We start from the raw sequence: 27,341 nt of genomic DNA, 5'->3' as shown, positions 1-27,341 counted from the left end.
TGGCTCGGATCCCGTCGCTGGCCACCAAATGTTGGAGGGAGGACCACCGGGGTGTCGGGGGACTGCTCCAGCCACCTCCCTTCCGCAAAGGTATAGCCGAGCGCCGCTGAGAAGCCTCCTAGGAGAGGTCCTTCTCCTGAGATCGTACTCGGCCCAGTAACACCACCACACCGGACTCGGTATCAGTTGCTTATCTTGGTTCTTTATCAAAGGTAGCACATTCAATATTTACAGGGGGATCGAGTGATCCAAAAAGGGAGTCTCAATGTCTTTACGGGGATAGGGCAGCGGGTCAGTCTCAGTACCAGCCAGGTACGGGGAGGCTCTGTGCCAGGCCTTGCGTGCTGGTCTCGAAGTAGCTCGGACGGGGAGAGCCGCGACGGCGTCTGCAGGGCTCGGGTCGTAGTTCCGCTTGGTCGAGCCGCGACGAGGTCAGCTGGGCTCTGATGGCTAGTTCAACAAGGCCGGGCCGCGACAGCGTCAGCAGGGCCCCAAAGGTTCGTGAAGGTCTTCAAGCACGGTGGAGCCGCGACGTCGTCAGCAGGGCTCAGGGTGTAGGTTCAGGATAAGTCTTTCTCCGTAGGGTCAGCCGCGATACGATCAGCAGGGCTCTTGACTCCGGGATACAACTGTAGTCTTGTTGCCGGGTCCCCCAGATATAGGACTGGAGCCCTTTGATGTTCGGACCCTTGCGCCCGGGGGGGCGGAGAGGCCGGGTAGGGAGCGGCCAGACGCCCAGCAGGAGAGGCGCCAGGCCCCAGAGAGCTGTGGGGCGCTCGCACCTAGGTGTGGAAGGACGGTTGGGGGTCCCATCGATACTGCCCTCCGCCGGGAGTGGGAAGGGTTCACGTGGTATCCCCCGGGTCAGGGGTTGGCGCCTCGATGTCGGGCTTCGCTGGGACCGAGGCCGGGTGGAGCGGGGTCACGTCGGTGGTCACGTGGAGTGACGTATAATCCAAAATGGAGGAACCCCGAGGTGCATGGGACCTCGTGCGGCTTAGTGAGGGTGAACAGGACCACGCCACGCGGCCGGCTTCAACATTATACTTTAGTGCTATATAAATAGCCATTGTGATCGTGCAACCCAGAAAAGAGCATAGCGGCAAAATCGTCCCTGTAACAAAATCGGCCGAAAACCAGCCCTGGCAAAGAGCTCGGCGGCACCCCCAAGGGGGGGGCAAGCACTTTGCCAGGGCCGGGGTTGGTTCCCAGTCCGGCCCTGGGTCCTAGAAGTAGCATATTAGAGGGGCCAACAGAAAAATATGCACTAAACCTAAAGTGAGGAGAAAATATTGGAGGGGGTCGAGATGGTGATCTAGAGGGAACTGGGATGCAAGATAAAGTTACTGTCACACTTAGTCTCTGATTCCATGTAGATCCGAAAAGGAGGAGGTAAATGTTACTACCCTGACGTGAAGGATTTACCGGGAGCAATAAACACCTCATATCCTCATAGCCCAAGTTTTTCACTTGCAAATGAGGCATAACCAGGGCCACTGGAATTATGCGATTCTGCGGCCTCAGCGATTTTCATAGAATTATGGATTTGCTGCATTTGCCACATAAGATGCTGCAATTTTTGCACAGGTTACCCAAAAAATTGTTTCAAGCTCAAACGGAACAAAATCTACAAAAAATATTGTGACTCGGGTTCCTGCGCACCAGTAGGCTTTTCGCAAAGGTTGACTGGCCATCTTTCAGTTGCTTATTGCTGTAATTGGGTGTTGAACTGGTACTAATAAGGTGGACTCTTTTTCAAGATACTTCTACCATGTGTAAAAATGTCAAAATGATTAAGAAATTCTATCACCAAATGTGGAACATTATGCCGCATAATTTGTCTTTACTTGCATCATAATTTAGTCAACCTTGTCGCATAATTTGGTCCTCCTCTACTGCATAATTCCAGTGGCCCTGGGCATGACATGCATAATATTTAAGGCACCAAATTGTGCCTGCTTTGATTTTTTGGGCCTCCCTCTTTCTCCAATAAGTTTTGGCAGGTCTGACTTGCAATATCTGGCAGGCGTGTGATAACTCTTGTCTGCACGTGGATTTGAATCATTCCCCTAACTCAGAATCAGAGCCTCAGACTTAGTGATTTCTAAAATTCTCTCATGTAGGATCTGCAATCAGAGTCCAGTGAAGGCTGCTTGTCCGCAGATTGGCCCAGTCCATGCCTTAAGTGAGATGTTTGATGGTGAAAATGCTGTGAGTACGATCAGATGCTGAAAGGGGCATCAGAAGGCTCTCAGATTCTGGGATTAAAGAGACGAATGCTTCATATCCCATGGCTGGTCAAATCAGAAAGGGCTCTGAACTCTAACTGGTGTGTCCACCTAAAATGCAACATTTACAAATGGGGTCCCTGCAGCACTCAGTCAGGGCTCTTAGTCTTACAGAAATTATTTCCGCACTTAGCAACATTCATCTACCACGTGCAAATAGTTTGATTTATGAGTGTAGGGAATTGACAAAAGGTGTATTTGCACTCATAAATCGTTTGACTCATGCATAAACATTTCCATAATATGATGTCATATTTTGTATTATTTTGGATGGGCTAGTTTCCTACCAGTTGTGGGAAGTGGGTGTTCCTGAGCTGGGATGCCATAGGAAGTTTTGGAACATGTGTAAACTTGAAAATGTGTGTGTATTCACAAACTTCGCCATGACCCATCCCCATAAGGGAACCAATAAGAGATTTACTCCTGTCTTAGACAGGAGTAAATCAGAGTCCAAGGCAGGAATGAGAAGGGAACACCCCCATATATAGCAAAATGGGTTTCTCCAAGGGGGAAATATGTTCTCTTTGGAGAAAGAAAAGTGCAATTTGACTAATGAGGAGGGATTTTTGCATGTGCAAGTGTACTCTATGTACAATTATGCATGTGGAAAGCCTTCACATAGCCATGATTAGGAATTTACAAAATGCTTCCAGGAAAATTTTGGAAACCCGCAGCTGTAACAGATTATGGGGCATACTTTTGGAAAGATGTATTAGTTCTGTGCTGCCTTCCAGTTGCACTCTTTTTTTTCGTGTAGGTCCGTAGGTCCTCCTCACTGGACCTCCCTACCCATAGATGTGTTTCAGGCATGGGCAAAGTGGGCGGATGCCCAGAGCCCCCACCTTCTAAGGAGGACTCTAGATACGGAACATTCTCGCTCTTTGACCTCTGTTTATGCTCTGTCTCTATCTGAACCTCTTTCTCTCTTACCTCTAACTTAGTTTTGCAAAACTAATGAATTCCTAAAGATTTTTGACAAACTGTGCAAGACATATTTCAACTGTTTGTGTAGGCACGTTGAAGTTTCATATATAATTTAGTATTGTTTGTCATCAAGTGGGCTTGAAATGGGTAATACAATCCAAATATGTTACATACAGATCAATCAATCAATCAGGGGGGATTGTAAGCATGCTACTCACCCGTGAGGGTCTCAAGGCGTTGGGATGGGGGGGTGCGGGGAGTGGGTACCGCTCCGTTCAGTCGAAGAGCCAGGTCTTGAGCATCTTCCTGAAGATGTTCAGGGAGGGGGCGCGCCTCATGTCGATAGGGAGCTCGTTCCAGGTTTTTGGGCATGATGTGGGAGAAGCCTCAAAATATGTTTTGCGTCGGACCCCCAAAATCTTTAAAATGATTCTGTCCCTACCACCAAATATAGCCGGGCAACCCCTTTCTCTCCAGAGACTCAAACCAGAGTTAAAATATCATCTTTTGCATCTAGAAAAGTATTAGTGATTACTGCTCTACTCTGTTGTAAATGTGTACATTATTACAACTAGTACAATTCATACCACAACTTTGTCTTTTTCAATGTATGCTAATTGTCATCATCTCACTGCCCTATGTACCATCACCGTTGCTTTGTAAAGTTTCTTTCAAACGATTATTACTGCTAAATAAGTACATGATTCGGATTACAACATAATACACCCTACGAACTGTTTTTGACAACTCTTTGTTGTTGTTATGTTTTTCATAACCACAACCAATAATATAACAATTGCTAACTTTAAATCTGAGATTAGGAATGTCCATTGTACAGGCCAATTATCATGCAACAAATTTCAATAAACAAACGGGTCACCTAAGTGTTGCCAGAGTTAACAAGAAAAGGAATGACTTGGAAGATCTCATTGTGAAATGTACAGAGAACTGCAATCTATTGCAAAGCACAAAACCAGAAATTAGACAAACATAACAAACAGAAATGTTTTTTAAACAGTGAAAAGTCTTACATTATCATTTTTATCTACAAATCTAAAAATGCATTTGTTTACGTTCGGATTCCAGCTGCTGGCGGTGTGGGTCCTCCCAAGCCACCTTTCCCCATTTAGCTTGGGAGTGCAGGCCCATAGCAAACTATTGGCTGTCAGTATTGTGTCATATAAAAGCTATACCTGGACAGGAGCTCCCTTGTACCCCGTCGGTGGCACTGTTAGGTGTCATTTTCAATGTGCCGCCAAAGCGCAGGGAGCTGCCAGCAATGTTGTTATTATTAGCAAAACGGCAGGCGGCGTTGCATTGGGTGCTGTCTCTCCCCCCCCCCCCCCCCACCTTGAGGGAGTGGGTTAGGGATGTGGCATACTGCAGGGAGCAGCTGGACTGTTCCTGGGAGCTCATGCCTACCAGGTCCCGCCCGAGGGACATCTGGGACCCGGTGGCGGACTGGCTGCGCTCCGATGCTGCTGTGGATCTGTGATGTGAGGGTATTGGTGCAAGTGGCCTGCTGTCACTGGGGATCTGGATGTGGGGTGTGTTGTTGCAGACTTTATATGGACAACAACGTGATTTACAGACTTATGTGCAAGGAGTTACTGTGTTTATGACAAGTTCCACATGTTGTTACACATGCCTGTCCTGGCACGCTGTACCACTGTATCTCGATATCTGGCAGAACGGGCAGGTCGCCCTCCTATATTGCATTGCATTTTGTGTTGTTGCTTGTACTCATATTAAAATCAATTTTAAAAAAAATGCATTTGTTGTTACCTGTTAATATGTCGTGACCAACTGCTCTGCCACATTTTCCCTCCACAATATGTTGTGATGACGGGTGAAGTTGCTGGATGCCTAAGCATTCATTCAGTACCTCTTCATCGGTGCACGAATGCAGCTAAAAAGGAGATTACAACAGTGAGGCTGGTGTCCAAAGTGAGGCAAGCCACTGCCCTTTGAAGGAGCATGCACAGCTGCTAATGGCTATTGCACACAGGCAGGAGTAGGTGAACTTTAACCATTCCGCCTTTGCTGAGGGTCAATACACACAACAAAAAGGACTCGAAGTTATGACATTCAAATATCAACCATCCTCTACATGTCCTCCTTACATTATTCGATTCACATTCCAAATACATGTCCTTATTCGAATCTTACACAAAGCTGTATGCCCTCTGGCTTACTTTTCTTCATGGACTTGCGTGAATTGTCCTGTGTAGACCCACAGCCTATAACATCTTTCTTTTCACAAACTGGTCATCACTGGCCTTCAATCTATCAAACTTCTAAGGTTCTGCTACTCTTTCTATTCACTCATTATTTAAAATAGGAGCCCCCTAATACCCTCCCACCCCACCCCACCAGCATTCGTATCTAACTCCCTAATTGGAGCTTCAGCTACACTTTCTGTTCACCCCACCAGTCAATCGCAAGAACTAACACACCCCACCCACTCTATGACCTCTCACACACTCTGATTGCACCACAGACTGGGTTAATAATGCATGTAGGTTTTTTTTCCTGAAAACACAAGACTAACCTCACTACCAACAAAAACACTAAATTAACCTCTAACCCTGGGTTCTGGGGTAGGGTGCTCCTCGCCACAAATCCCTTTAATGCCTCATCAGAGGTAGTAAGTGCTATATAAATACAATTAGAAGGCAAAATAATACACTAGGATCATCTAGGAATTCGATGGCCGATCCACAAACCCCTCTGTGCACCTAAATTCAACCACGTTGCGCAGTAAACCTCATTGCTAGTTGCAAAAGGAAAAATCTAATTTAATATAGAATCTTCAGATACATACAATTACATATGCAACTCAAAGCCTGGACGAAATTGTAATTATGCTCGAGAAAATTCATTACATTTCATAGTGTGCGATTTTGCTTAACATTTGGCAGTGGTAACATTAATCAATAAAAAACATTTTCTGCTAAAACCAGACTTTTGCCAGTCACTTGTGTGACTTTTTCGAACAAGACACTGACAAATTATATTTTACGTTGTATGTATGATTGTGTATATTTTTGTGACATTTCAGGAAATGTAATTGGAAAAATATGCAATTTCACACGTCTATATTTATAGCTAGGGAAATTCTGCATGCATGATTGATGTTCCATGGTGGATGGGAGCAGGAGGTAGATGTTGGAAGATATTGAACAGTCATAACGTCCTAAATGTGTGGACCGTCGCATGCCGTCCAAACGTGTTTTACAACCCCCCCTAGTACGTGTATATTTACTCCAAAAAAGGTTTGAGTAAATGTGAAAACAATTTGGAAAAGTTGATGCAATACGTGTATATTTCATAGGGAAGTAAAGATAAAAATGTATCCGCCTGCAAAAATAAGTTTCTGGGGGGGGGGGGGAATCAAAAGGTGCTGATGCACAGTTCACTCTACATTTATTCTAGCGCCGGGGGTTGCCCTTTACTGAGAATAAATACATTTGACGTTCCACGGGGCGCCTTCAAAAACTGCGCATCCTCGTTGACAGGACAGGATTAGCTGAGCACAAAGCACACAGAAACGTTTTGTTAGTGAAGCCGAGCGACCTGTGTTTATCACTTCCGGAACAGGGACAGTTCCGCGTAGGCAGGCCTATATACGGGCGCCGCGTCTAAGGCGACGGCTTTCCATTTAAATTAATGTTTTGGCAAAAAAGTGTCGGAGGCATGTTCTGGAAAACCGCAATGTCGGTTGTATTGAAAACAGCAGGAGAGGAGAATTAAGTTAGAAAAGCATCTCTAATTCCCTTTTAAACAGCGCACGGTTGCCAGGCTGCGGTTTTAATAGAGCGCTCGAGTTACCGCGCGCCATCCATCATAGCTCGCGGGCACGAACACTTACATATTGTTTCAGGAAGACACAGTTCGAATCCTGACCTCTCCCGGGATTGTCGCATCCGAAGAGAGTGTCCCGACCCTGCTATCGGGAATATGAAAACACGGTTTGTGCTTTCGTTTGCTCAAGATACGATCTCGCATAATAAGTCCTCTTTTTCACAGCTGTGGCCAATAAGCCATAATTGCAACCAAATCAACCAACCACGAGGCATCCTGAACTTGTTTGCCATCAAAGACCTACATCAGTTGCTGCCTGCTTTTTCTCTCAGTGCAGTTTCGTGTCCATTTCGGATAAGAAGCAGTGCTTAATTTGTACAAGAACAAGTGCTGGGGCACAACTTTTTGCTCCAAGTCCCGCTGCTGGTGCTGTCCAATGTCTGGGGTGCCCTGCATAGTCTTGCTTTGACCTCATGCCTCTTTCATCCACCACCACAGGATCCCTGCCCCTTAATCTCACTCTTTCAGGTTCTTTTTCATCCCTGCTTTCTTTCATTGTCATATTTTCCCTGGTTATTCTCTTCCTCCTCCTTCTTCCCCTTTTTTGTCTTTTTCTCTCTCTTGATCATCTGGGTCAGAGTCTTAGGCGGAAAAAATAAAACCTGTTCGGATTGAACCCTTAGTAACATTTACTAACGGTGTGCAGTGAAAATGATGCGGTAACAGGGACTAATGTGGGGGAAAATGCTACTGCGCAAGCATGTAATAAGGTACTGGTACTGAAGTAGGCCACAAATGCTTTTTGACAAAACGAAAAGAAAAGACTAATGCTGTTTTTATGCATGTTATTAATGTTTGCTAGGAAAATAATATTTAACATGGGTTGCGCATGGATAGATGAAGAAGTGGGTTGGTGCGTAGTGAAAAAGCATTACTAGTTAATAATAATGCCTGTGTTTGTTTTCCATAGAAGCATGATTTTCTACTCTGTATGGAGTTTTGGGGTTAATGGAATACAAGAATAAATATTTGAAATTAAAAGTTTGAAAGTGAAGAGGAAGGTGGACAAAGATTTGTCCTTCAAGAATCCTGCGTGCCTGCCAAGAAGTTTGAAAGAAAAATGATTTAATTAATCAAGCGGAAGAAATACTTCCTCTGGAAAGATACGAGCGCTAAAAATGATACGGAGTTTGCTACAAAACCGGCATGAAGGAAGAGAACATTTTGATAATGGCTTGAATCATATTTCCTGGGGTGGTGATGCATAAATAAAACATTGGGACATTTGGGGCCTTATGTAGGTAAATTACATTTACCGATTCTTAAATACCGAATTTTACCGATTCGGTATTTATGAATCGGTAAATGTAATATAGATAAAAAAATACTGATTCGGTAAGTGTCGGTATTTTAGAATCGGTATTTACCGATTCGGTAATGGTAACCTGTATCTCATTGATTCCTATGGGCCAGGAGGCCCATAGGAATCAATGGGAAGCCAGTTACCATTACCGAATCGGTAAATACCGAATCGGTAATGGGGGGAGCTTAATCAAGGGTGGCAGGGTGTCACATTGACACCCTGTTGCACCCCTGATTCCTGCATGTGTGCACATGTGGCACACATACATGCCCTGAGGGCATGTGTGTCTGCCACATTGCACACATCTAAGGGCCAAATAATGCATTCACAAAGACATTCGTCATTTACCACCAACTTTCAGTTGGTGGTAAATAACGAATCACCACACCCACCACACACTCCCCCTACATCTCATTTCTGTATTCGGTATTTACCGAATCGGTAAAATTACAGATTCGGTAATTTTACCGATTCGGTAAATTACCGAATGCAGAAATGATCCCCCTACATCTCAAAAGCCTAAATACCGGTCGGTAACGGTATATTTACCGAAAATCGTCCGTTACCGACCGGTATTGGGCTACCTACATATGGCCCCTAGTGAGTTGCTCATGCTGAGAGTGTGTGACAGTACACCCCCTTCCTTAACTAATCAAGTGCATAAAAACACTTTGTTAGATACAAGTGTGGGTTGGACAGTTGGGTTTGAGGGTATAATTGAGGTGCCTGGTGGGAGGGTTTTAGGCGTTTCTGGTGGTTGCGGTTCTGACTGTCTGGGAGATCGTTGTTGTCATGGGTTTGCTGTTCTGTCACCTGTCTGCTGATTCCTGACTTAGACCTTGCCTCTTCAAATCTTCTTAAGGGGCCGTGCTGCTCTCATTGCCAGACAGTAGATTTCCTATTCCTATTCTGGTTAGTATAGAATGAAATCTGAATTTGCATAATTATTTGCAAATTTATTTTCTTCTCTGATACTTTTGTCTCTTCGCCTTTCCACTCCTTTATGCATTGTCATTGATATAAATTTGACATTTTCTCTTCTAATGTTGTGTGCCCTGTGACGATCTATGCTTTGTACTGTGTGTTGGTACTGATGAGCATTATTTCACATTACTTGTATAAACATTTATAAATATATAAATTAGTCTGTCATTTATTAGAGGTGTATATTAGTTTATAGGTATTTTTAAAATCTAAGTATTCATTTGCCAAACCCTGTCAACTATAAAAAGATTGCATCACCATAATTTGGTAATCAAAAATGAAGATACAAATAGGTTATTGGTAAGTTTGGTATATTTTGGAATTTCACTAACCCAGCTTGAAGGGACTTGGTGGGTAATGAATTTGGGCCTTGTCTGCAGAAATGTATTGGTGCCTAATCGCTGGATCAGTTTTGGTAGCTGCATGATGGTTAGTATTGATTGTTTTGGCAAATTAATGGTTGAATTATTGATTTTGGTTACCAATATGAAATATTAGCGTCTTTGTTTTATGTTGTCTGGAAGTACGGGTACGGAGTTGCCGAAGATCCCGGGATGTTTATTTAAGCCTTAGTGGCAGAGGAATAGTGTGGAAAAGTATCACACTGCAGAAGTACTTTGTCTGTTGTAATATCGAACTGTGAAATGCTGTTGATGTTATTTTAAGGGACCTATTCTGTTGAAAGAAGATTGTATGAGATAGTGAAAGTCCGCTTCCGAAACCTTGGCCTCACATCCCCGAAGGAGTACCAAGACCTCTTTTCTAAAGGACCTCTTCTGAAACTTTGACTAGTATCCCCAAAGGAATACCAAGACCTCTTTCACTTGATTGAGAGTAGAGTGGCGCTGGTCGTTATTTTGCTGACAGTAAAAGGAATCTATTTGGGTAATCCAACTATCTCTTTATTTAGTGGAGCAGACAAAGTAGCAGCGTTTTGTGTCGTTTCTAATAAGAATTTATTTAGAAATATATTGTAGTACATTGCTGTATTATTTTGTGAAGGGAGGGTCAGTCTTAGGAGTTATTCTGACGTGACAAAAAGCCACACTGGTATTGGTCAGAATAGCGGGTGTGTATTGTGATGTGGTTGGTTGATTAGTGTGAGTCGCTCTGGTATAGGACGAGTGCCAGCTAATAGAGTGAGTGGAATTACGGAAGGATTTACTTGATTTCTAAAATCCAGCAAAAAGAGAGAGTTAGAAATTAAGTTGATAAAAGCAATTCAGGATTTCTTTAAAAAGGATAAGCCGATAGTTACAAAGAGGAATTCCTGTACCTCCTCCAAGATCGCGTGCTTCTATTATGATGCTAGAGTGTGGGTATCACACGTGTACATGGTTGGAGAACTGGGTGCTGAGGATGATGGAGCTTTAGCCTTCCCAGAAACATGGTATTTTTAATGTGAGAATTTTGGAGAGTTTGAGGAGGCCAATGAATTAGTTGAAACTGAATCCTAGACCTATGCAGTATGAGGTGATTGAAGAATGGGAACATGAGGGGTACAGAAGGGAGAGAGATAGGAATGGAGTGAAATACAGGAATACAATGAGATGGTATTCAGAGGCTAAGTGGGGTGCTCAAATGAAAAGATAGAGGAAAGAAGTGAGCATAGATGGATTATACCCAGTAACGGTTGCTGAGGATCAGACTGGTGGAAAGTGTAAAGAGAAAAAGAATAATGTAGAATGTTCAGAACTAGATATGGATCTGAATGAAATTGACGATGAATTATTAAAAGAAATGTTGTTGAAAAGACCTCCACTGTATCAAGAGAGACCGGATGGGATTACTCCAAGTGCACCATTAATTGAGATGGAAGTTCCACAGGTTTCACAAGCTACACAAATTCCATTGGCTAAACAGTCCTCACAGTTACGCAAGTTTTACAGGAAAAAGAAATTCAGATGCTTAATAGAGCAAAAAAAGAGTTGACTCAGAAAATGTATCTGATAAGCTTAAATGCAGAAGCATTGTCAATTCCAGTGACAATTGGACCTATAGTTCCATTGTATAGTGAGGGTCAAAATATTTCTAGAGTGTATGCATTGACAATTTCAGTGAATGGTGTTAGAAATGTGAATGGATCGGAGTCAAATGAGATGGGTACGTCATTGATTGATCTCCCAGTGAATGGAAATGTAACTGAAACACCAAAAAGGAGTGTACAGATAGATCCTAGAAAATTATCATCGAATGAGAGAGAAACAACTACGATATCAGGAGGTTCAGGTTCAGTGGGACCTTCGCCAGAGGACTTAGATGAATGGATTGGCGGTATGGCACCTCATAAGTCCAAGTTGAGTATAGATTTAGGTAGATTGAGAGTAGATTTAGAAGAAATGATTATTGGTACAAATAGTCCTGAGAGATTGAGTAAGTAGCAGGATGAGGAGTTGTTATTCTTGTGCAAAAATATTACATCGAGAGCGAGAAAATTACATGAGAAATTGGTAGAAGCTGCACAAGAATATGGAGTGGATATTGAAAAATCAAAAGGTTTGCAAAATATATTTAGATTGGATTTTAGTGACAAATATCTGGAGAGTTTGAATGCATCCGGTAAACGATTGCAAATAAAAGAGTTGATAAACACTTTCAAAAGGTGGAGTGATTTAGGATGAACGAAAGGTAGATGGGCGAAAAAGAAAGAAGAAATACTGGCATGTAATGGTGTGACTGCATCTTCTTTACTTCCGTTAAGGGAGACAGAGCCGCCTGCTGAAATGATATATCTAATGAGAGAAGTTCAGGGTGGTGGACATGTTCACATTCCTTGGTCAAGACAGGATATATTGTCTTTCATGAATGAATTTCCCAGGTTGAGAGAGAAGCCTGTAGAGTGGTACAAACAGGTAGAGAGAGTTGTAAAAGTTTCAAAGGTCTTTTGAAAAGATTTGGATGGTTTGTTTGATATTGTAGTTCCAGCTGATTTATGGAATGAGTGTAAGATTGCAGTTGATTGGCCAAACAAAGAATATCCCAAAGATGTTAAAACTAGAGCCCCATCAGAAGAAGTGATGAAGAAATATCATCAAGTGATTACATATTTGAAGAGTAAGATCACCCCAAAAGAAACAGATTGGGTTAAGATTGATAGGACAACACAGGAGTCGAAAGAATCAGTACATGCTTATTATGAAAGGCTTTTACAAGTGTTTAAACAGTATAGTGGTTTTGAGAGTATAACCAACAAGGACATGGGTCATTTTGTCTATACGTTTGTGTTTGATTTGAAACCAGAGATTAGTAATATGATTCAGCAGCATTTGATTTGTTGGCAGAATAAGACAGTGGATGAAATTCTCAGATATGCAACGTACTGTAGTGATGATATTGAATCAAGACATAAGAAGTTGAAAGAGAAAATGATGGGGCACAGGTGAGTGGCATGACAGAAAAATGGGAATTTGTTGATGATTCGCAAACAGGTTTTCAGATGAAAGGGCAGAAAAAGAATTTTCAAAATAGTTAGGTACCTATGAATATTGTATCAAATGGTGGTGTTCAAGTGCAATTATTGGGAAAAGGTAGAGGTAAGAGTAATAAAGAAGAGATAAAAAATAAATATCCGTGTCATAGATGCAGCAGGTTAGGATATTGGAAGAACGAGTGTAAGACTTTGTTAGGAAATAATGGAATGATTCAAAATTTCAATCCACAGATGCAGAATGAAGTGGTTGTGAATCAACAACAATTGCAGCAGCAACAGGTAGGTACACCACAGGTACAAGTGCCTCAAGCTCCTATGCCAAATAATGTGAATGCTCAGGTACAGAGATACAGTGCGGATGCTGGTTTTCACATGGGTGAACAAGTTTCTAAGAATCAAAATGTACAAATGGTTTCACAATATTGGTTGCAGTGTCCTGAGAGTGATTTGGATTCATCTCAATGACGGTGCCTGAGGGGGGAGGAAGAGTGCGTGCTTGACGCATCTCTAGTGGTAGATCAGTCAGGTCCTTTTGTGGATGGGAAAGTGGAAGGTAATGATATTACATTCCTTGTGGACACTGGTGCTACCCGTTTTACTATAAGAGCAGCAGAAATTCCAAACCTAGCACTCCCAGGAGAAACTATCCAAGTTGTAGGAGTCTCAAATAAGCATATTAAGACTCCAGTGACTAAATTAAAGGAGGTTCATATTGGAAAGTTCAGAGATTTGCATTGGTTTGTGGTGTGTGACACAAGCCGGTAAACCTTTTAGGTAGGGACTTACTGTGCAAGATGAATTGCACCATCTATTGTACACCGGATGGTATTGCCTTTTAAAAGACAGATGAAAATGTTGCTTTCAAGGTGATGTTAGCAAAGCAAGGGACAGAAGTGAATGATTTGCATCCCTTATTTACAGAGAATGATTTGCCTGTTGAATTGAGGGACACAGTGACAGCTGATGTATGGGATTTCTCAGGGAAAGACATCGGATTGATGAAGGGTGTTGATCCTATTCAAATTTTGGTTAAACAGGGTGCAGTTTCCAAAAACACCACAGTATAAAATGAGTCCTGAGACTACTGAGGGAGTTAATCCTGTAATTGCGCAGATGATTGAGCAGGGTATTCTGAGAGAAATACTAGGGAGTCCTTGTGATTCACCTATTATGGGACATAAGAAACCCGAGTGGCAAGTATAGGATAGTGCACGATTTGACGAAGAATTATAAGATTGTGGTACCTTGTTGGCCAATAGTGCCCAATCCAGCAGTCATTCTTTACCAAATTTCTTGTGATGCGGAGTGGTTCACAGTGATTGACTTGTGCCAAGCATTTTTCTCTATACCCCTGCATCCAGATAGGCAATATATTTTCGCTTTCCGGTTCGGAGTCCGTGTTTTGGCATGGTGCTGAGTTCCTCAAGGCTATACAGAGAGTCCTTCGATTTTTAATCAGATTCTGGAAAAGTGTCTGGAGTCATTAGTTATGCCAGAAGACTCAGTATTGGTGCAATATATTGATGACCTATTGGTGGCATCGAAGACACGTGAAGCAATTGTGAATGATACAATTGTTCTAGTGAACCATTTGGCAGTAGGTGGGCATAAAGTATCACCAGCAAAATTGCAGTTTCATAAAAAAGAAGTATCTGGGACACAAAATTGAAAAAGGAGTCAGGAAAGTATCACAAGATTGAATTACTGTGATCTTGCAAATGGGTCCTTCCAGAACACAAAAAGAAATTCAAATGTTGTGAGATAGTCTTTGTCAAGCACCTACATTGGGTATGCCAGATTATAGCAAAGAATTTGCATTGTTCTGTTGTGAAAGAGATGGGTGTGTACTTTCAGTCCTGACACAGACACATGGAATGGCACGTCGTCCAGTGGCATATTTTTCCGCTACTTTGGACTCAGTGGCTGCAGCGTTGCCAGGTTGTTTGAAAGCAGTGGTTGCTACTTGTGTGAGTCTAGAGCACAGTTAATCAATTGTGATGGGACATCCAGTGAGAGTGTATGTACCACATTCTGATGAAATTTTGTTGACACGGACGAGAACTCAACACATGACGAGTAGTCAGTTGACTAGGTATAAGAGAGTGATTTTGGGTGCTGAAAATGTGACAGTGGCAAGATGTACGACACTGAATCCAGCAACTTAATTGCCGAGTTCAAGTTGTGAAGAAGTAAAAGATGAAGCAGAACATGATTGTTTGGATGTGACAGAGTTGTGTACGAAACCAAGGGCTGACATAAAAGATGTACCATTGTTAGAGTCAGATTGTGTGATGTTTGTATATGGTTCTTGTCTGAGAGATGAGAAAAGTGTTTTGCGTGCTTTATTTGCTGTATGCACAGTGGCCATGGATCTTGAAGCATCTTGTCTAAAAGGGATAAATTCAGCCCAAATTTCTGAATTGGCCGCTTTGACCAGGGCTTGTATAATTGGCAAAAATTTGAAAGTAACCATATTTACGGATAGTCCATATGGTTTTGGGGTGGTGCATGATTTTGGTCAATTGTGGATGCAAAATGGATTTCTGACTTCTTCAGGATCTGCAATTAGAAATAGTAAAGATGTGAAAGATTTGCTGAATGCATTACAATTGCCCAAAGAGATTGCAGTGGTCAAATGTCCAACATATAAATCAGGAAATGATTATGTGACCAGTGGGAACAGATACACAGATCAAGTTGCTTGTTTCTGTGCACAAAATTAATTCTCAATTAATAAAGGAACAGAGAAAAAGAATACAAATTATCACTTGATGTTCTCTACAGTTTATACGTGGGATGAAGTTAGAGAGTTGCAGGAAGAAGCTACTGAGGAAGAAAAATAACTTTGGATAAAATCAGGATGTACAAAGAGACCTGAAAATGAAATATGGGTGTATGCAGCTAAAAGGTCAGTAATGCCAGATTGTTAACTTTCACAGATGGCAAGGATGTACCATGGAATAACTGATCTGGGAAGAGATGCTATGATTAGACTCTTCAAACAGTCATGGTGAAACCCCAAGTTTAGGGTTATTGCAGAGAGTCTATGCCAGAGGTGTGTAGTGTGCCAGCAGCAAAATCCAGGTAGAAAGACTGTTGTTAGTTGGGGATGCACTGGAAAAGCAGCAGGACCCTTTACTAGGTTACAGGCAGATTTCATCGAGCTTCTCCCTTGTAATGGACTGAAATTTGTGTTAATTGTGGTCTGTCTGTTTTCTCATTGGGTAGAAGCATATCCAACAAGAAGAAATAATAGTCTAACAGTTGCTAGATTACTTTTGAGAGAGATAATTCCTAGATTTGGATTTCCAGTCTCTTTAGAAACGGACAGAGGTACACATTTTAATAATGAAATAATTAGGATAATTTGTGCAGCATTACAAATTGAGCAAAAACGGCATTGTGCCTATCGACCAGAAGCCTCAGGTGTGATTGAGCAAACTAATGACATTATTAAATCTCGACTGTCAAAAGTGTGCGCATCCACAACACTGAATTGGCCAGATGCTTTTCCACTGGTATTGATGAGTTTGAGAAGCATTCCTGATAAAAAGACTGGATTATCACCACAAGAAGTTATTATGGGAAGAGCAATGAGAGAGCCAATTCTACCAGCAAATCAACTCATGAATATTACTGATGATTCAGTGCTTGATTATTGTAGAGGATTGGCTGATGTGGTGCGTTCTGTGTCTCATCAGGTTGAAGAAATTGCAACCACAACACAGCAGGAATAAGCACATGATTTAAGTCCAGGCGAGTGGATCCTGGTGAAGAAGCATGTGAGAAAGTTGTGTCTGGAACCTAGGTGGGATGGCCCTTACCAGGTAATTCTGGTGACGACGACAGCAGTGAAGTGTGGTGGCTTGCCGAATTAGATACACGCAAGTCATACAAAAAGAGTCCCGAGTCCACTTGAAAGACAAGAAGAAGAGCAGCAACTGGTGGAGAGAGACGAGAAGAACCAGAAGCTGTAGAACGTGAAGCCACAAAGTCTGAAGATTCAGATTCGGAAGGTGTTGAACACGTCATTGATCAGGGAAAAAGTTGAATAAAGTGGGCACCAGCTATTGGGTCTCGTAAGACTGCTGTTGAAGATGACAATGGAGAAGTGTTGAGTGAAAACCAAGAGCAAGTGCAACATAGAAAAGGACTGAGTAAGAGAACTTGCAATCTTGACAATGATGCAGAAGAAGCAGTTCAAGTAAAGAAAGCAAGAAAAGTTGATGTGTGGCCCAAAGGAGTGAAAAGACTGAAATACACTCTGGAACAAAAATCACCAGATACGATAATTGAAGTACCGGATCAGACTGAGCAAAGGGAGTCTGAAGAAGAATCAGTTTATAAAACAAAAAGAGTAAGGGTTCCGAACAAGAAATACACAGCTCCAGAATGGACATATGTGGTATTGGAAGAAAGTGAAAACACAGATCAGAGCAAAGAAAACGTTGGTACAGAGCAAAGTGAAGGAAACGGTTTTGAACCACCTTAAAGAAATGTGTAAATTAAAGTGCAGAAATTTGAAAATTAATTGAAAAGAATTGCAGAAAATTAGAGTAGAGATCTAAAGAAGAAGATATAAAGAAATATAAAAAAATAAAAGAGGAAAAGAGGGGGTAAAGAAGAAAGGCATAAGTGTGAGGATACACTACTTTGGATAGAATTTATAGATTTTAGTTTTTGGATAGATTAACATTTTCCTTAGTTTTTTATAAATTTTTTTAGAAGTTATTCTTTAGAATTGACACAAAATTTCCTCTAGAAATGGCAACTACAGCAGAGACTGGACATAAAAATCGTAGTTTTAACCTCTTCTGTGCCCATGACGAGATAGTCTCGTCATGGAGCACGGTCGCGCTGTGCCCATGACGAGACTATCTCGTCATGAACCCCACCCACTAATGTAACGCCCGGCACAGGAGGGGGAAAGGGCGTGGCACTGGAGGGGTTAAACGTAGATGTATTAAAGCCTGCTTATTTAGTTTTTTACTACTAATGTTGGTGTGGTTAATACTAATTGTTGTGTGCCTGTCATAATGGTAACTAATCACAAAAATAATACTAATTGTGTGATGAGAGAAAAAGTAGATTCTAAAAGTCTTAAAGAAGACTCACAAACTAATATAGAGCTGATGAAAGAAGACAGCATCTATCATCATAATAAATCGATTAATGATGTCTTGTTAAATGTCTTTTACCAAGTTATTGTATGAGTATGTTGATACAATGGATGCGAGAAATTGTTACGTGTGCATGCAATTACCGTCGTCTTTATCAGAGGTGGTGACCTATCATCACCTACCTTTAGCATATGGTGTGTCTTGTAGTGTACTAACAAGTTTGTTTTACGAGAAGGGAAGTTTGCAATATTTCTATTCTAACATGAATTTAGTATTTTCAGAAATTCTGATTAGAAAGAACATGAATAAAATATATAGGGCTAGAAATGCAGAATATATGGGAGAATGTTTTCATACTACACAGTAAATAGATACAGTATATGCATATAGACACAACCTAACTTGTAGTTTACGGTTTGAAGAAAAATAATTCATTAACATGGTAGAGGATAGAAGGCAAGAGTTTCAGAGAAAAGCTGCTGAGCAAAAGTCTCATGTACCTCCATGGGCTTTCAGAGAAGGAGATTATAAGAAATGCGAGACTTACGCTGCCATGACCCTAGACTGATATCATAGAGGGAAGCTTTGTTTACTTAGACAAAAGACTGAATATAACAGTAATTTCATTGGTTCTAGTGAATGTGAGCATACCATTCTAATAACGGGAGGATGAGGATTAAAAGGAGGAACTGATCCTGTTATTCCAGGAGTATATTATGTGTGTGGTAAGAATGCCTCCTATAGGTTGCCTGCACATTGGTATGGATGTTGTTATTTAGGCATAGTATTTCCAAAGATTTATTATTTGGATAAGAATCATAGAATCAATGAGGTAAAGAATGGACTTATACATAATGAGAGAGGAACACGTTTTTAAGAAAAAGTGGGAGATATTTTTGGAGCATTGATACCTTCAGTTGGAGTTATTCTGAATTCGCATAAAGTTAGAAAATTGTCCACAGTGGTTGATCGTTTATCAACAGACACTGCTGGTGGGTTTTTAATGATTAATACTGAAATGGTTGCGATTAGGTCTATGGTTTTACAAAATCGACTTGCCCTTGATGTGTTATTGGCTAAAGAGGGTGGAGTCTGCAATAAGTTGAAAATACAACAATGTTGCACTTCACTTATATTCCTGACAAGAGTAAGAGTCTTGAGGGGTATATGAAGAATATTACAAATCTTCATCAAGATTTGGCCGGATTGAAGGTTGATGGTGCTTGGGAAAAACTTGGTAAGAGTTTTCCTCTGTGGGTAATTGGTTTTCTACCTTTGGAAATAGTGTACTAGGGAGAATACTAACACCCATCATTACAGTGGCCATAGCGATATTAATGGTTTATCTGATCCATAAGCGTTGTAAATGCAAGAGAGATTTGTCTGAAAATATAGGAAGGGCAAGAAAGAGAAAGAGGGATGATATGGAATTAGAGGAAAAGAAAGAAAATTACTATATGGTCATGAAAGACTTAGATGGAATAATGCTGAAAAGAGAGAGAACAACTGCTTTTTGAAAAGTGATACCTTGTATTGGTGGGTATTTTGATGATGGCTCAAAAACACCATCAAAGGGGGGATTGATGGAGCAGGATTTTTGTGAAATAAAACCTGCTTGGATTGAACCATCAGTAACATTTACTAACAGTGTGCAGTGAAAATTATGCGGTAAAAGGGACTAATGTGAGGGAAAATGCTACTGCGCAAGCGTGTACTAAGGTACTGGTACTGAAGTAGGTCGCAAATACTTTTTGACAAAACGTAAAGAAAAGACTAATGCTGTTTTTATGCATGTTATTAATGTTTGCTAGGAAAATAATATTTAACATGGGTTGCACATGGATAGATGAAGTATTGGGTTGGTGCGTAGTGAAAAAGCATTACGAGTGAATAATGATGCCTGTGTTTATTTTCCATAGAAGCATGATTTTCTACTCTGCATGGAGTTTTGGGGTTAATGGAATAGAAGAATAAAGTTTGAAAGTGGAGAGGAAGGTGGACAAAGATTTGTCCTTCAAGAATCTCAAGTGCCGGCCAAGATGTTTGCATGAAAAACTATTTAATTCATCAAGCAGAGGAAATGCTTTCCCTGGAAAGGCACAAGCGGCACAAATGATACGGAATTTGCTACATAACCAGCATGAAGGAAGAGAACATTTTGATAATGGCTTGAATCATATTTCCTGGGGTGGAAGCTGACGTGATGAATAAATAAAACAATGGGACATTTAGTGAGTTGATCATGCCAGAGTGGTGTGACAGTACACCCCCTTCCTTAACCAATCAAGTGTAGAATAACCCTTCGTTAGATACAAGTTTGGGTTGGACATTTGACATTGGACATTCTGACTGTCTGGGGGATCGTCGTTGTCATCAGTTTGCTGTTCTGTCACATGTCTGCTGATTCCTGACTTAGACTTTGCCTCTTCAAATCTTCCTGAGGGGCCTTGCTGCTCTCATGGCCAGAGAGTAGATTCCCTATCCCTATCTGGGTTAGTATAAAATGAAATCTAAATTTGCATAATCATTTGCAAATGTATTTTCTTCTCTGATACTTTTGTCTCTTCGCCTTTCCACTCCTTTATGCATTGTCATTGATATAAATTTGACATTTTCTCTTCTAATGTTGTTTGCCCTGTGACGATCTATGATTTGTACTGTATGTTGGTACTGATGAGCATTATTTCACATTATTTGGATAAACATTTATAAATATATAAATGAGGCTGTCATTTATTAGAGGTGTATATTAGTTTGCAGGTATTTTTAAAATCTAAGTATTAGTTTACCAAACCCTGTCAACTATAAAAAGATTGCAGCGCCATAATTTGGTAATCAAAAATGAAGATACAAATAGGTTATTGGTAAGTTTAGTATATTTTGGAATTTCACTAACCCAGTGTGAAGGGACTTGGTGGGTAATGAAATTGGGCCTTGTCTGCAGAAATGTATTAGTCCCTAATCGCTGGATCACCTACATCAGTTGCTGCCTGCTTTTTCGCACAGTGCAGTTTCGTGTCCATTTCAGATAAGAAGAAGTGCTTAATTTGTACAAGAATAAGTGCTGGGGCCCAACGTTTTGCTCAGAATCCAGCTGCTGGTGCTGTCCAATGTCTGGGGTGCCCAGCGTAGTCTTGATTTGACCTCATGCCTCTTTCATTCACCACCAGAGGCTCCCTGCACCTTAATCTCAATCTATCAGGTTCTTTTTTATCCCTGCCTTCTTTATTTGTCACATTTTCCCTGGTCATTCTCTTCCTCCTCCTTCTTACCCTCCTTTGTCTTTTCTCTCTCTTGATCTGGGTCAGAGTCTAATGCGGAAAAAAAAGTCCCTAAAAGTGAATGCTGATGAGCCCAACCTGCAACTATGGCTAAACTGAAGCTTTCAAAACCATATAGTATACGCTGCATTGTTGTGTTGTATTGATCGTTCTTAATGCTGCTACCCTTTTTGCTGAATATGAGTGCATGTAAATGTGAATTGGCAATTATAGTTGTATTTATTTCTTTATTTAAAGTGTTTTATTGATCACTGGATGCCACCTAAGGTAACGTAGATCACTAAATTACACAGGTAAACTGAAATAAAAGTTATGGGAGCAGTTGCAGTTCAGTTGAATGGTGAGAAAGTTCTTCTCAGGCATTGTTCGATCAAAGCCCTAGGAGACATTCTTAACTGAAATTACCTCCCATATACTTGAGCTCTGTGAAGTTTTCTACATCAGATGTAGTTTGGTTCTATGCTGAGGCAGGGATCCAGAGAGCCCCATAGGTTGCAGCCTGCACAACAAATGATTAGCTGTAGAAAGGATGCTGATAGAAGGTTCTACACAAATATATCATGAGGAGGCTGTTGGTCCAGTAGGCCGTTGGATCAGCAGCCTGGGTGTTATTAAGAGTTTGACAGCAGTGCAGCATCCTCCAAAAACTGGCAGATGTCCTGTCAGACTAACTCATGGTTCTCTGACCTAAGTTAGAGAGGTAGGACAACATTAGACATTCTGCTAGTAGAGCCTTATGGGGTTCCTCTGTCAGATACCTCTGACCTGGTGGCCCTTCCACCAAAGTGCTGTCAGGTGACAGTGGTGGCCACCCCACCCTATTCGGGGCACTGTGTCTGTTGCTAGATTTCTCTGCCAGACCCCTATGAAATACATCAGAATATCATCTAAATAGACAATGCAGAACACAAGGAAATCAATTAAAGGTCCCAAAATCTCTGTGTAGCTCTGTCTCCTCGTAGTTCAGGAAGAAAAATGGCAGATAGAAAATAAAATGTTGTTGGGAAATATCTGCTAGTCCTGAACACTGTCAAATGTTATGTCAATCTGTCAAGAAAGAGCCACGAGTACAGTCACGGCCCAGAGGTAACCAAAAATGTAACAGAAAGGAAGTCTTGTTCTATCCCCTATCAACGAATTTAGTTGCGCGCCCTGCATCGCAAAATGCGATGCAGCGCGTGCTACGAAATTCGTTTTATTTATTTTATTGTTTACTTACCTGCAATTATCCATATTATGGTTTTTAGAACCCCCCATCCTGCCCCTCCCCCGCCCCGCCTTTCCGCCCCACGGAACTTCCTCCACGGGCCGCGGCTGGTTTCTACAGAAAGAGCGTTTATGATTAATCTGCACAAAAATTTCCAGCAAAAAGTTTATACACCTCAGTGACATCCTGGGAAGTTTAAGGGTGATCTGTTAAGCGAGTGAGTCTTTTTAAGGGAGTACATGTGACCCCACCCTTCCCATTTATAAATAAATTGGCCCATGGGAGATGGGGTCCTCAGGGCAGTAATCAGTTTGGGGTGCAGGTACCCACACACACACCTTCCCCATAATCTAAAAAAATAGTTTGACCCCTGGTCCCTGGCCCAGCCGTTGGGTCAATTTGTTATTCAAAGATGGTCGCCATTTTGGAGGCCCCGGGATACAGCAAAAATACAATAATTTTTTCACTTTTATACCAGAGGGACTCTCCCCACCCCCAGAAGGGCTAGGGGTGGCAGGGTATCTCTACCTACCCTTATATTGCTTTCAAAGAATCTTTAAGGACAGCCAGCCAAGTCCCAAGTCCTGTAATGGCTGCCACAACTTTTCTTTTCATGTTGCGGCCAGCCAATCACGGTGCTCACTCTTGCAGGACTCTCACTCCCACAGGATCGAGGTGGCCGAAGAGGAAAAAAGCCACCTAAGCCAATCATATTACTCTATTTTTTGAAGGTGCATGATCGCAGAACTCTCTTAGAGTCCTGTGAACCCAAATTGCAAATATACAAAGTTTTTTTTCTTTCACTACATCATTTTATTGTTGACAGCCAAAACAAAGTGAATGCCTCAGAGGGCATTAGCAAAATGCATATATAGGGTGACATATACTAATATCAACATTTTCAATGATACTATAGTGTCATTCATACAAGTAATACGTTGCGAAATAACACTTTAGAAAAACAAATAACAGTGCCACACTATATCTGCCTGGAGAGTAGAAAGGTCTCATAGATAGGGAGAGTTCAAGCCACCCATAACCATATCCGATATACCTGCTGTGTACGTTCCAGTCCAGTACACTCATATCAATTGTTCTTCAATAGGAGGTTCCAGATATATCCCTCTATAGTCTGCCCATCTTTTCCAAATTTTAAAATGCTTCTGAGGGCATCCTCTCGCTTCAAAGACTGGGATTTCTAGACCCATACTAAAGTCCAAGCCCTTCTTCTAGACCCCAATCAGCTACGTGGATTCATCCTTCCAGACCCAGGCGATGTCTCTTTTTGCCAATGTGAGGCCAAGGAACAATAGGTGATGCGTGTACCTGTCACAACCCAGACCCTCCGTTATATGCAGCATAGCTAGTCACGGAGAAAATGGAACATCCCACCCCAGAATCTCAGATGGACAGTAATCACTCGCCTCCAAAACCTCAACAGTGTCGGGCAGGACCACACCGTATGTAGAAAGGTACCCTCCATAGACCCACACCGCAAGCAATGCGGGGATGCAATCAAGCCAGCACGCCACAGTCTGTGTCTGGTGTAGTAGGTTCTATGTAGATATTTAAACTGGATAAGGTGCAAGCGGGCCGCTATTGGTGGGCTATGCGGGGATTCCAGAGCCTCCACCCAATCATCTTCCTCTAGGGTGCCTAGGTCGTGTTGCCATGCATCTCTAGTTTTATGTAGTGTTGTAGGCGTATTGTTAATAAGTGTACGATAAATTAGTTATTTTATGGTTTCCCAGTTCACCCATAAAGACCTTTGCCTCAATGGGGTTAAATTCAGGTATCTCTGTTTGATGTGATAGAGATGGGGTGAAGGCATGTCTAAACTGAAGATAACAATAGAATTGTGAGCGGGGCATAGCGTATTCCATTTGAATTTCCAGGAAAGACTTTAAAGTGCAGCCACGCACAACTGCAACCACCATATCTATTCCGATAGCTTTTCAGCCCCGAAAGCCAGGTAATCACGCCAGTTGTGGTAGCTTCCCGTTGCTCCACAAAGGAGTTTCCCTCGTGAGTTTCCCCCACCAGCCCATCACGCGAAGCACAGACTTCCAGATCTTGCAGACCTTAGTGGTCGCCGGCAGCAGCCCCCCAAGCAGTGCTGCAGAGTAGAGGACAGTGTGCAGGGCATTGTTCCCCAGTAGCTTATGCTCCACAATATATGCCTGGTCTCTCTGGGCGCCTTGCCACCAATCATTGAGGACGAGAAGGTGCGCGCCATAATATACGAAGTTTTTAATCCTTATTTACTCAAATACTCACAGATTTACACCAAGTCACAAAAAAGCAAGTTTTTTGGACTAATATCCAGCTTCCAACCAAATTTGGTGTAATTCCATTTAGCCGGTTTGGCTGTAGCAGTTTTGAAAAATACCTATAGAAATCGCATGGAGAAATTCTTTTTTTTCGGCCCCCACTTGACGGATCCCCCCAAAACCTTCCAGGAAGTAGCTGAGGTAAAAAGAGCACCTTTTTGGAGAGTTTCGCTAGGTTTCCTCAAACGGTGATAACGCTTTTAGCAAACCAAAAAAGCCATTACCTTTTGAAAGGTAGTCCTAACTATAACTATCCAGTGGTGATCGCCACTATATATATATTATTATATTACACAGTGGCCGTCACCACTGGGTAGATATAGTTAAGAATACCTTTCCACATTTTTGCTGTGTTATAAGCGGTTTCCACCACCGCTTCCCGGTTGCACCCGCTGCGAGTTCGGCTGGCCCCAGGTGGAATACTGTGTTTTGGATTCAATTTGGGCTACTGAACCACCGCTTACGAACTCTGTTGACCTATTCAGGTTGCGGCTTATACAAAGCTAGAGTGCTTCACCATATGTGGCACACTCACAGTGTTTTCGTTCTAACAGCGGCAGGTGAGGGGATGTAGAGGCACAGTTATTACGGCTGCCAATTCATTTTTTGCGATAGGAGCGCCATAAACATTGCATTAAGCAATAAATAATCAAAGCGGTGATGCCCCATCGCTGGCCTTTCATTGGCCAAGGATTAACCAACCATATGGCAGAACTGTTTAAATGACTGTTTCGTTTTATTGACGGCTTTTCCGCACTGATGAAGGCAAGAGCCAGAAACCCGTCTGCGGATGTTTTATAGCCGACACACACCCCGTGAGTGCACCGGACCTTGGGAGTACCATGAACTACTTGTTTTTGCTGTGTTATAAGCGGTTTCCCCCACCGCTTCCCGGTTGCACCCGCCGCGAGTGCGGCTGGCCCCAGGTGGAATACTGTGTTTTGGATTCAATTTGGGCTACTGAACCACCGCTTATGGACTCTGTTGACCTATTCAGGTTGTGGCTTATACAAAACTAGAGTGCTTCACCATATGTGGGACACTCACAGTGTTTTCGTTCTAACAGCGGCAGGCAAGGGGATGTAGAGGCACAGTTATTACGGCTGCAATTAATTTTTTGCGATGGGAGCGCCATAAACATTGCATAAAGCAATAAATAATGAAAACGGTGACGCCCCATCGCTGGCCTTTCATTGGCCAAGGATTAACCAACCATATGGCAGACCGTTTAAATGACTGTGTTGTTTTATTTTTATTTTTTTTTATTTTTTTTTTTTTGAAACCGTTTATTGCAGTTCGTAAAAGTTACAAGTATGGGCCTACAACCATCCGGCCGGCCGCTAGAATGACAAAAAGCATATTGCACACATACAGTAAAAGTCTCTAGGCAGTGTAGAGCAGTGAAAACAGGAGTAATCAATGGTGCAGGCCACACAGCTCCAAGCCCACAGTACGGTTCCCTTTTCTTGAAACAAAACAACACCAAAAAACCACACCCGCAAGGCAACCCGCGATCCAGAATAACAGCACGTGCTCCATAAGTGGGGGATCCAAACCAGCAGCAGAACTCTGAAGAGGGGAATGGGAATAGATCAGGGACTGGGGGACCGCGCGCCCGCGGCTGAGGGAGGGGGGCCGTCTAGGGAGACGGAGCAGGCGAGGCAGCCGGTAGCAGTGGTGGCTCACAAATACCCCCGCGGTAGGCGTTCCAGGGGCCCCAGATTTTCACCCACGCCCCAGGCTTACCTCTCGCCACATACACCACCTTTTCACGAAACATACACCAATCCATATGCTCTTTCCAGTCCGACACCGCCGGGGGCCTCTGGGATCCCCACAATTGAGCAATGTCGCGCTTGGCTATCATGTATCCCAGAGTCACCCACCGCGTCTGCGGGACCGAATAGTCATTCGGTTCCCATACATTCAGCAAGCATCTCCTCGCTTCAGGCAGCAGCGCAACACGCGTCACCACACGCAGGACCTCATGCACACCACGCCAGAATCGCTCCACCTTCGGGCACTCCCACAGTATATGCATGAAAGTCGCCAACGCACCACAGCCACGCTTACACATTCCGTCACCAGCAAAGCCCATACGCAGAAGCCTTGGCCCCGTCACGTAAACCCGGTGAAGGATCTTGAGCTGGACGAAACGAAGGCGAGCCGGGATGGCCACCTCTTTCGGAGAGGCCACCGCGGAAATCCAATCCTCATCGTCCAGCTCCAGCCCGTCGGCAACCCAAGCCTCGCGGAGACTAGTCAGCAGGCACGATCTATCGTTGATCAGTTTTTTGTATATGAGGGAGATCGTGCTGTCCGGGACATGGCCATCTAGGACTCTGTCCTCCAGGGGGGAAGACTCCGGAATGGATGCGACATCCGGGAAGACGGAGCCCAGCGCATGGCGAACCTGTAGGTACCGAAAGTACTCACTGCCCTGCAGCTGGAACTCCGCCTGCAGCGTCTCAAAAGTTTTGAATCCCCCCCTCGTCCAGAGATCTCCCACCGTGCTGATTCCGATCGTGTCCCACTTCTCGAAGCCCTTCGACGTCCACAGGGAACCCAACCTCTCAGACGCATACAGCGGTGACGCCCGGGTCAAACGGT

At 42.7% G+C, this 27,341-nt stretch overlaps 1 protein-coding gene across 1 annotated transcript in view; it reads right to left on the bottom strand.

The window, feature by feature from the left end:
• The window catches only part of GLIS1 (GLIS family zinc finger 1), a 1,425,682-nt gene that overhangs the window by 267,912 nt on the left and 1,130,429 nt on the right, over nucleotides 1-27,341 (bottom strand). The window contains exon 6 of the mRNA XM_085602586.1: nucleotides 4,998-5,121. Coding sequence (XP_085458712.1) covers nucleotides 4,998-5,121 — 124 coding nt within the window. The remainder of the gene's footprint in view (nucleotides 1-4,997; nucleotides 5,122-27,341) is intronic.

The sequence above is a fragment of the Triturus cristatus genome, chromosome 4_2 (assembly GCF_964204655.1).
Source record: "Triturus cristatus chromosome 4_2, aTriCri1.1, whole genome shotgun sequence".
Taxonomy (NCBI): Eukaryota; Metazoa; Chordata; class Amphibia; order Caudata; family Salamandridae; genus Triturus; species Triturus cristatus.
This window is presented reverse-complemented; position numbering and strand designations above follow the sequence as displayed.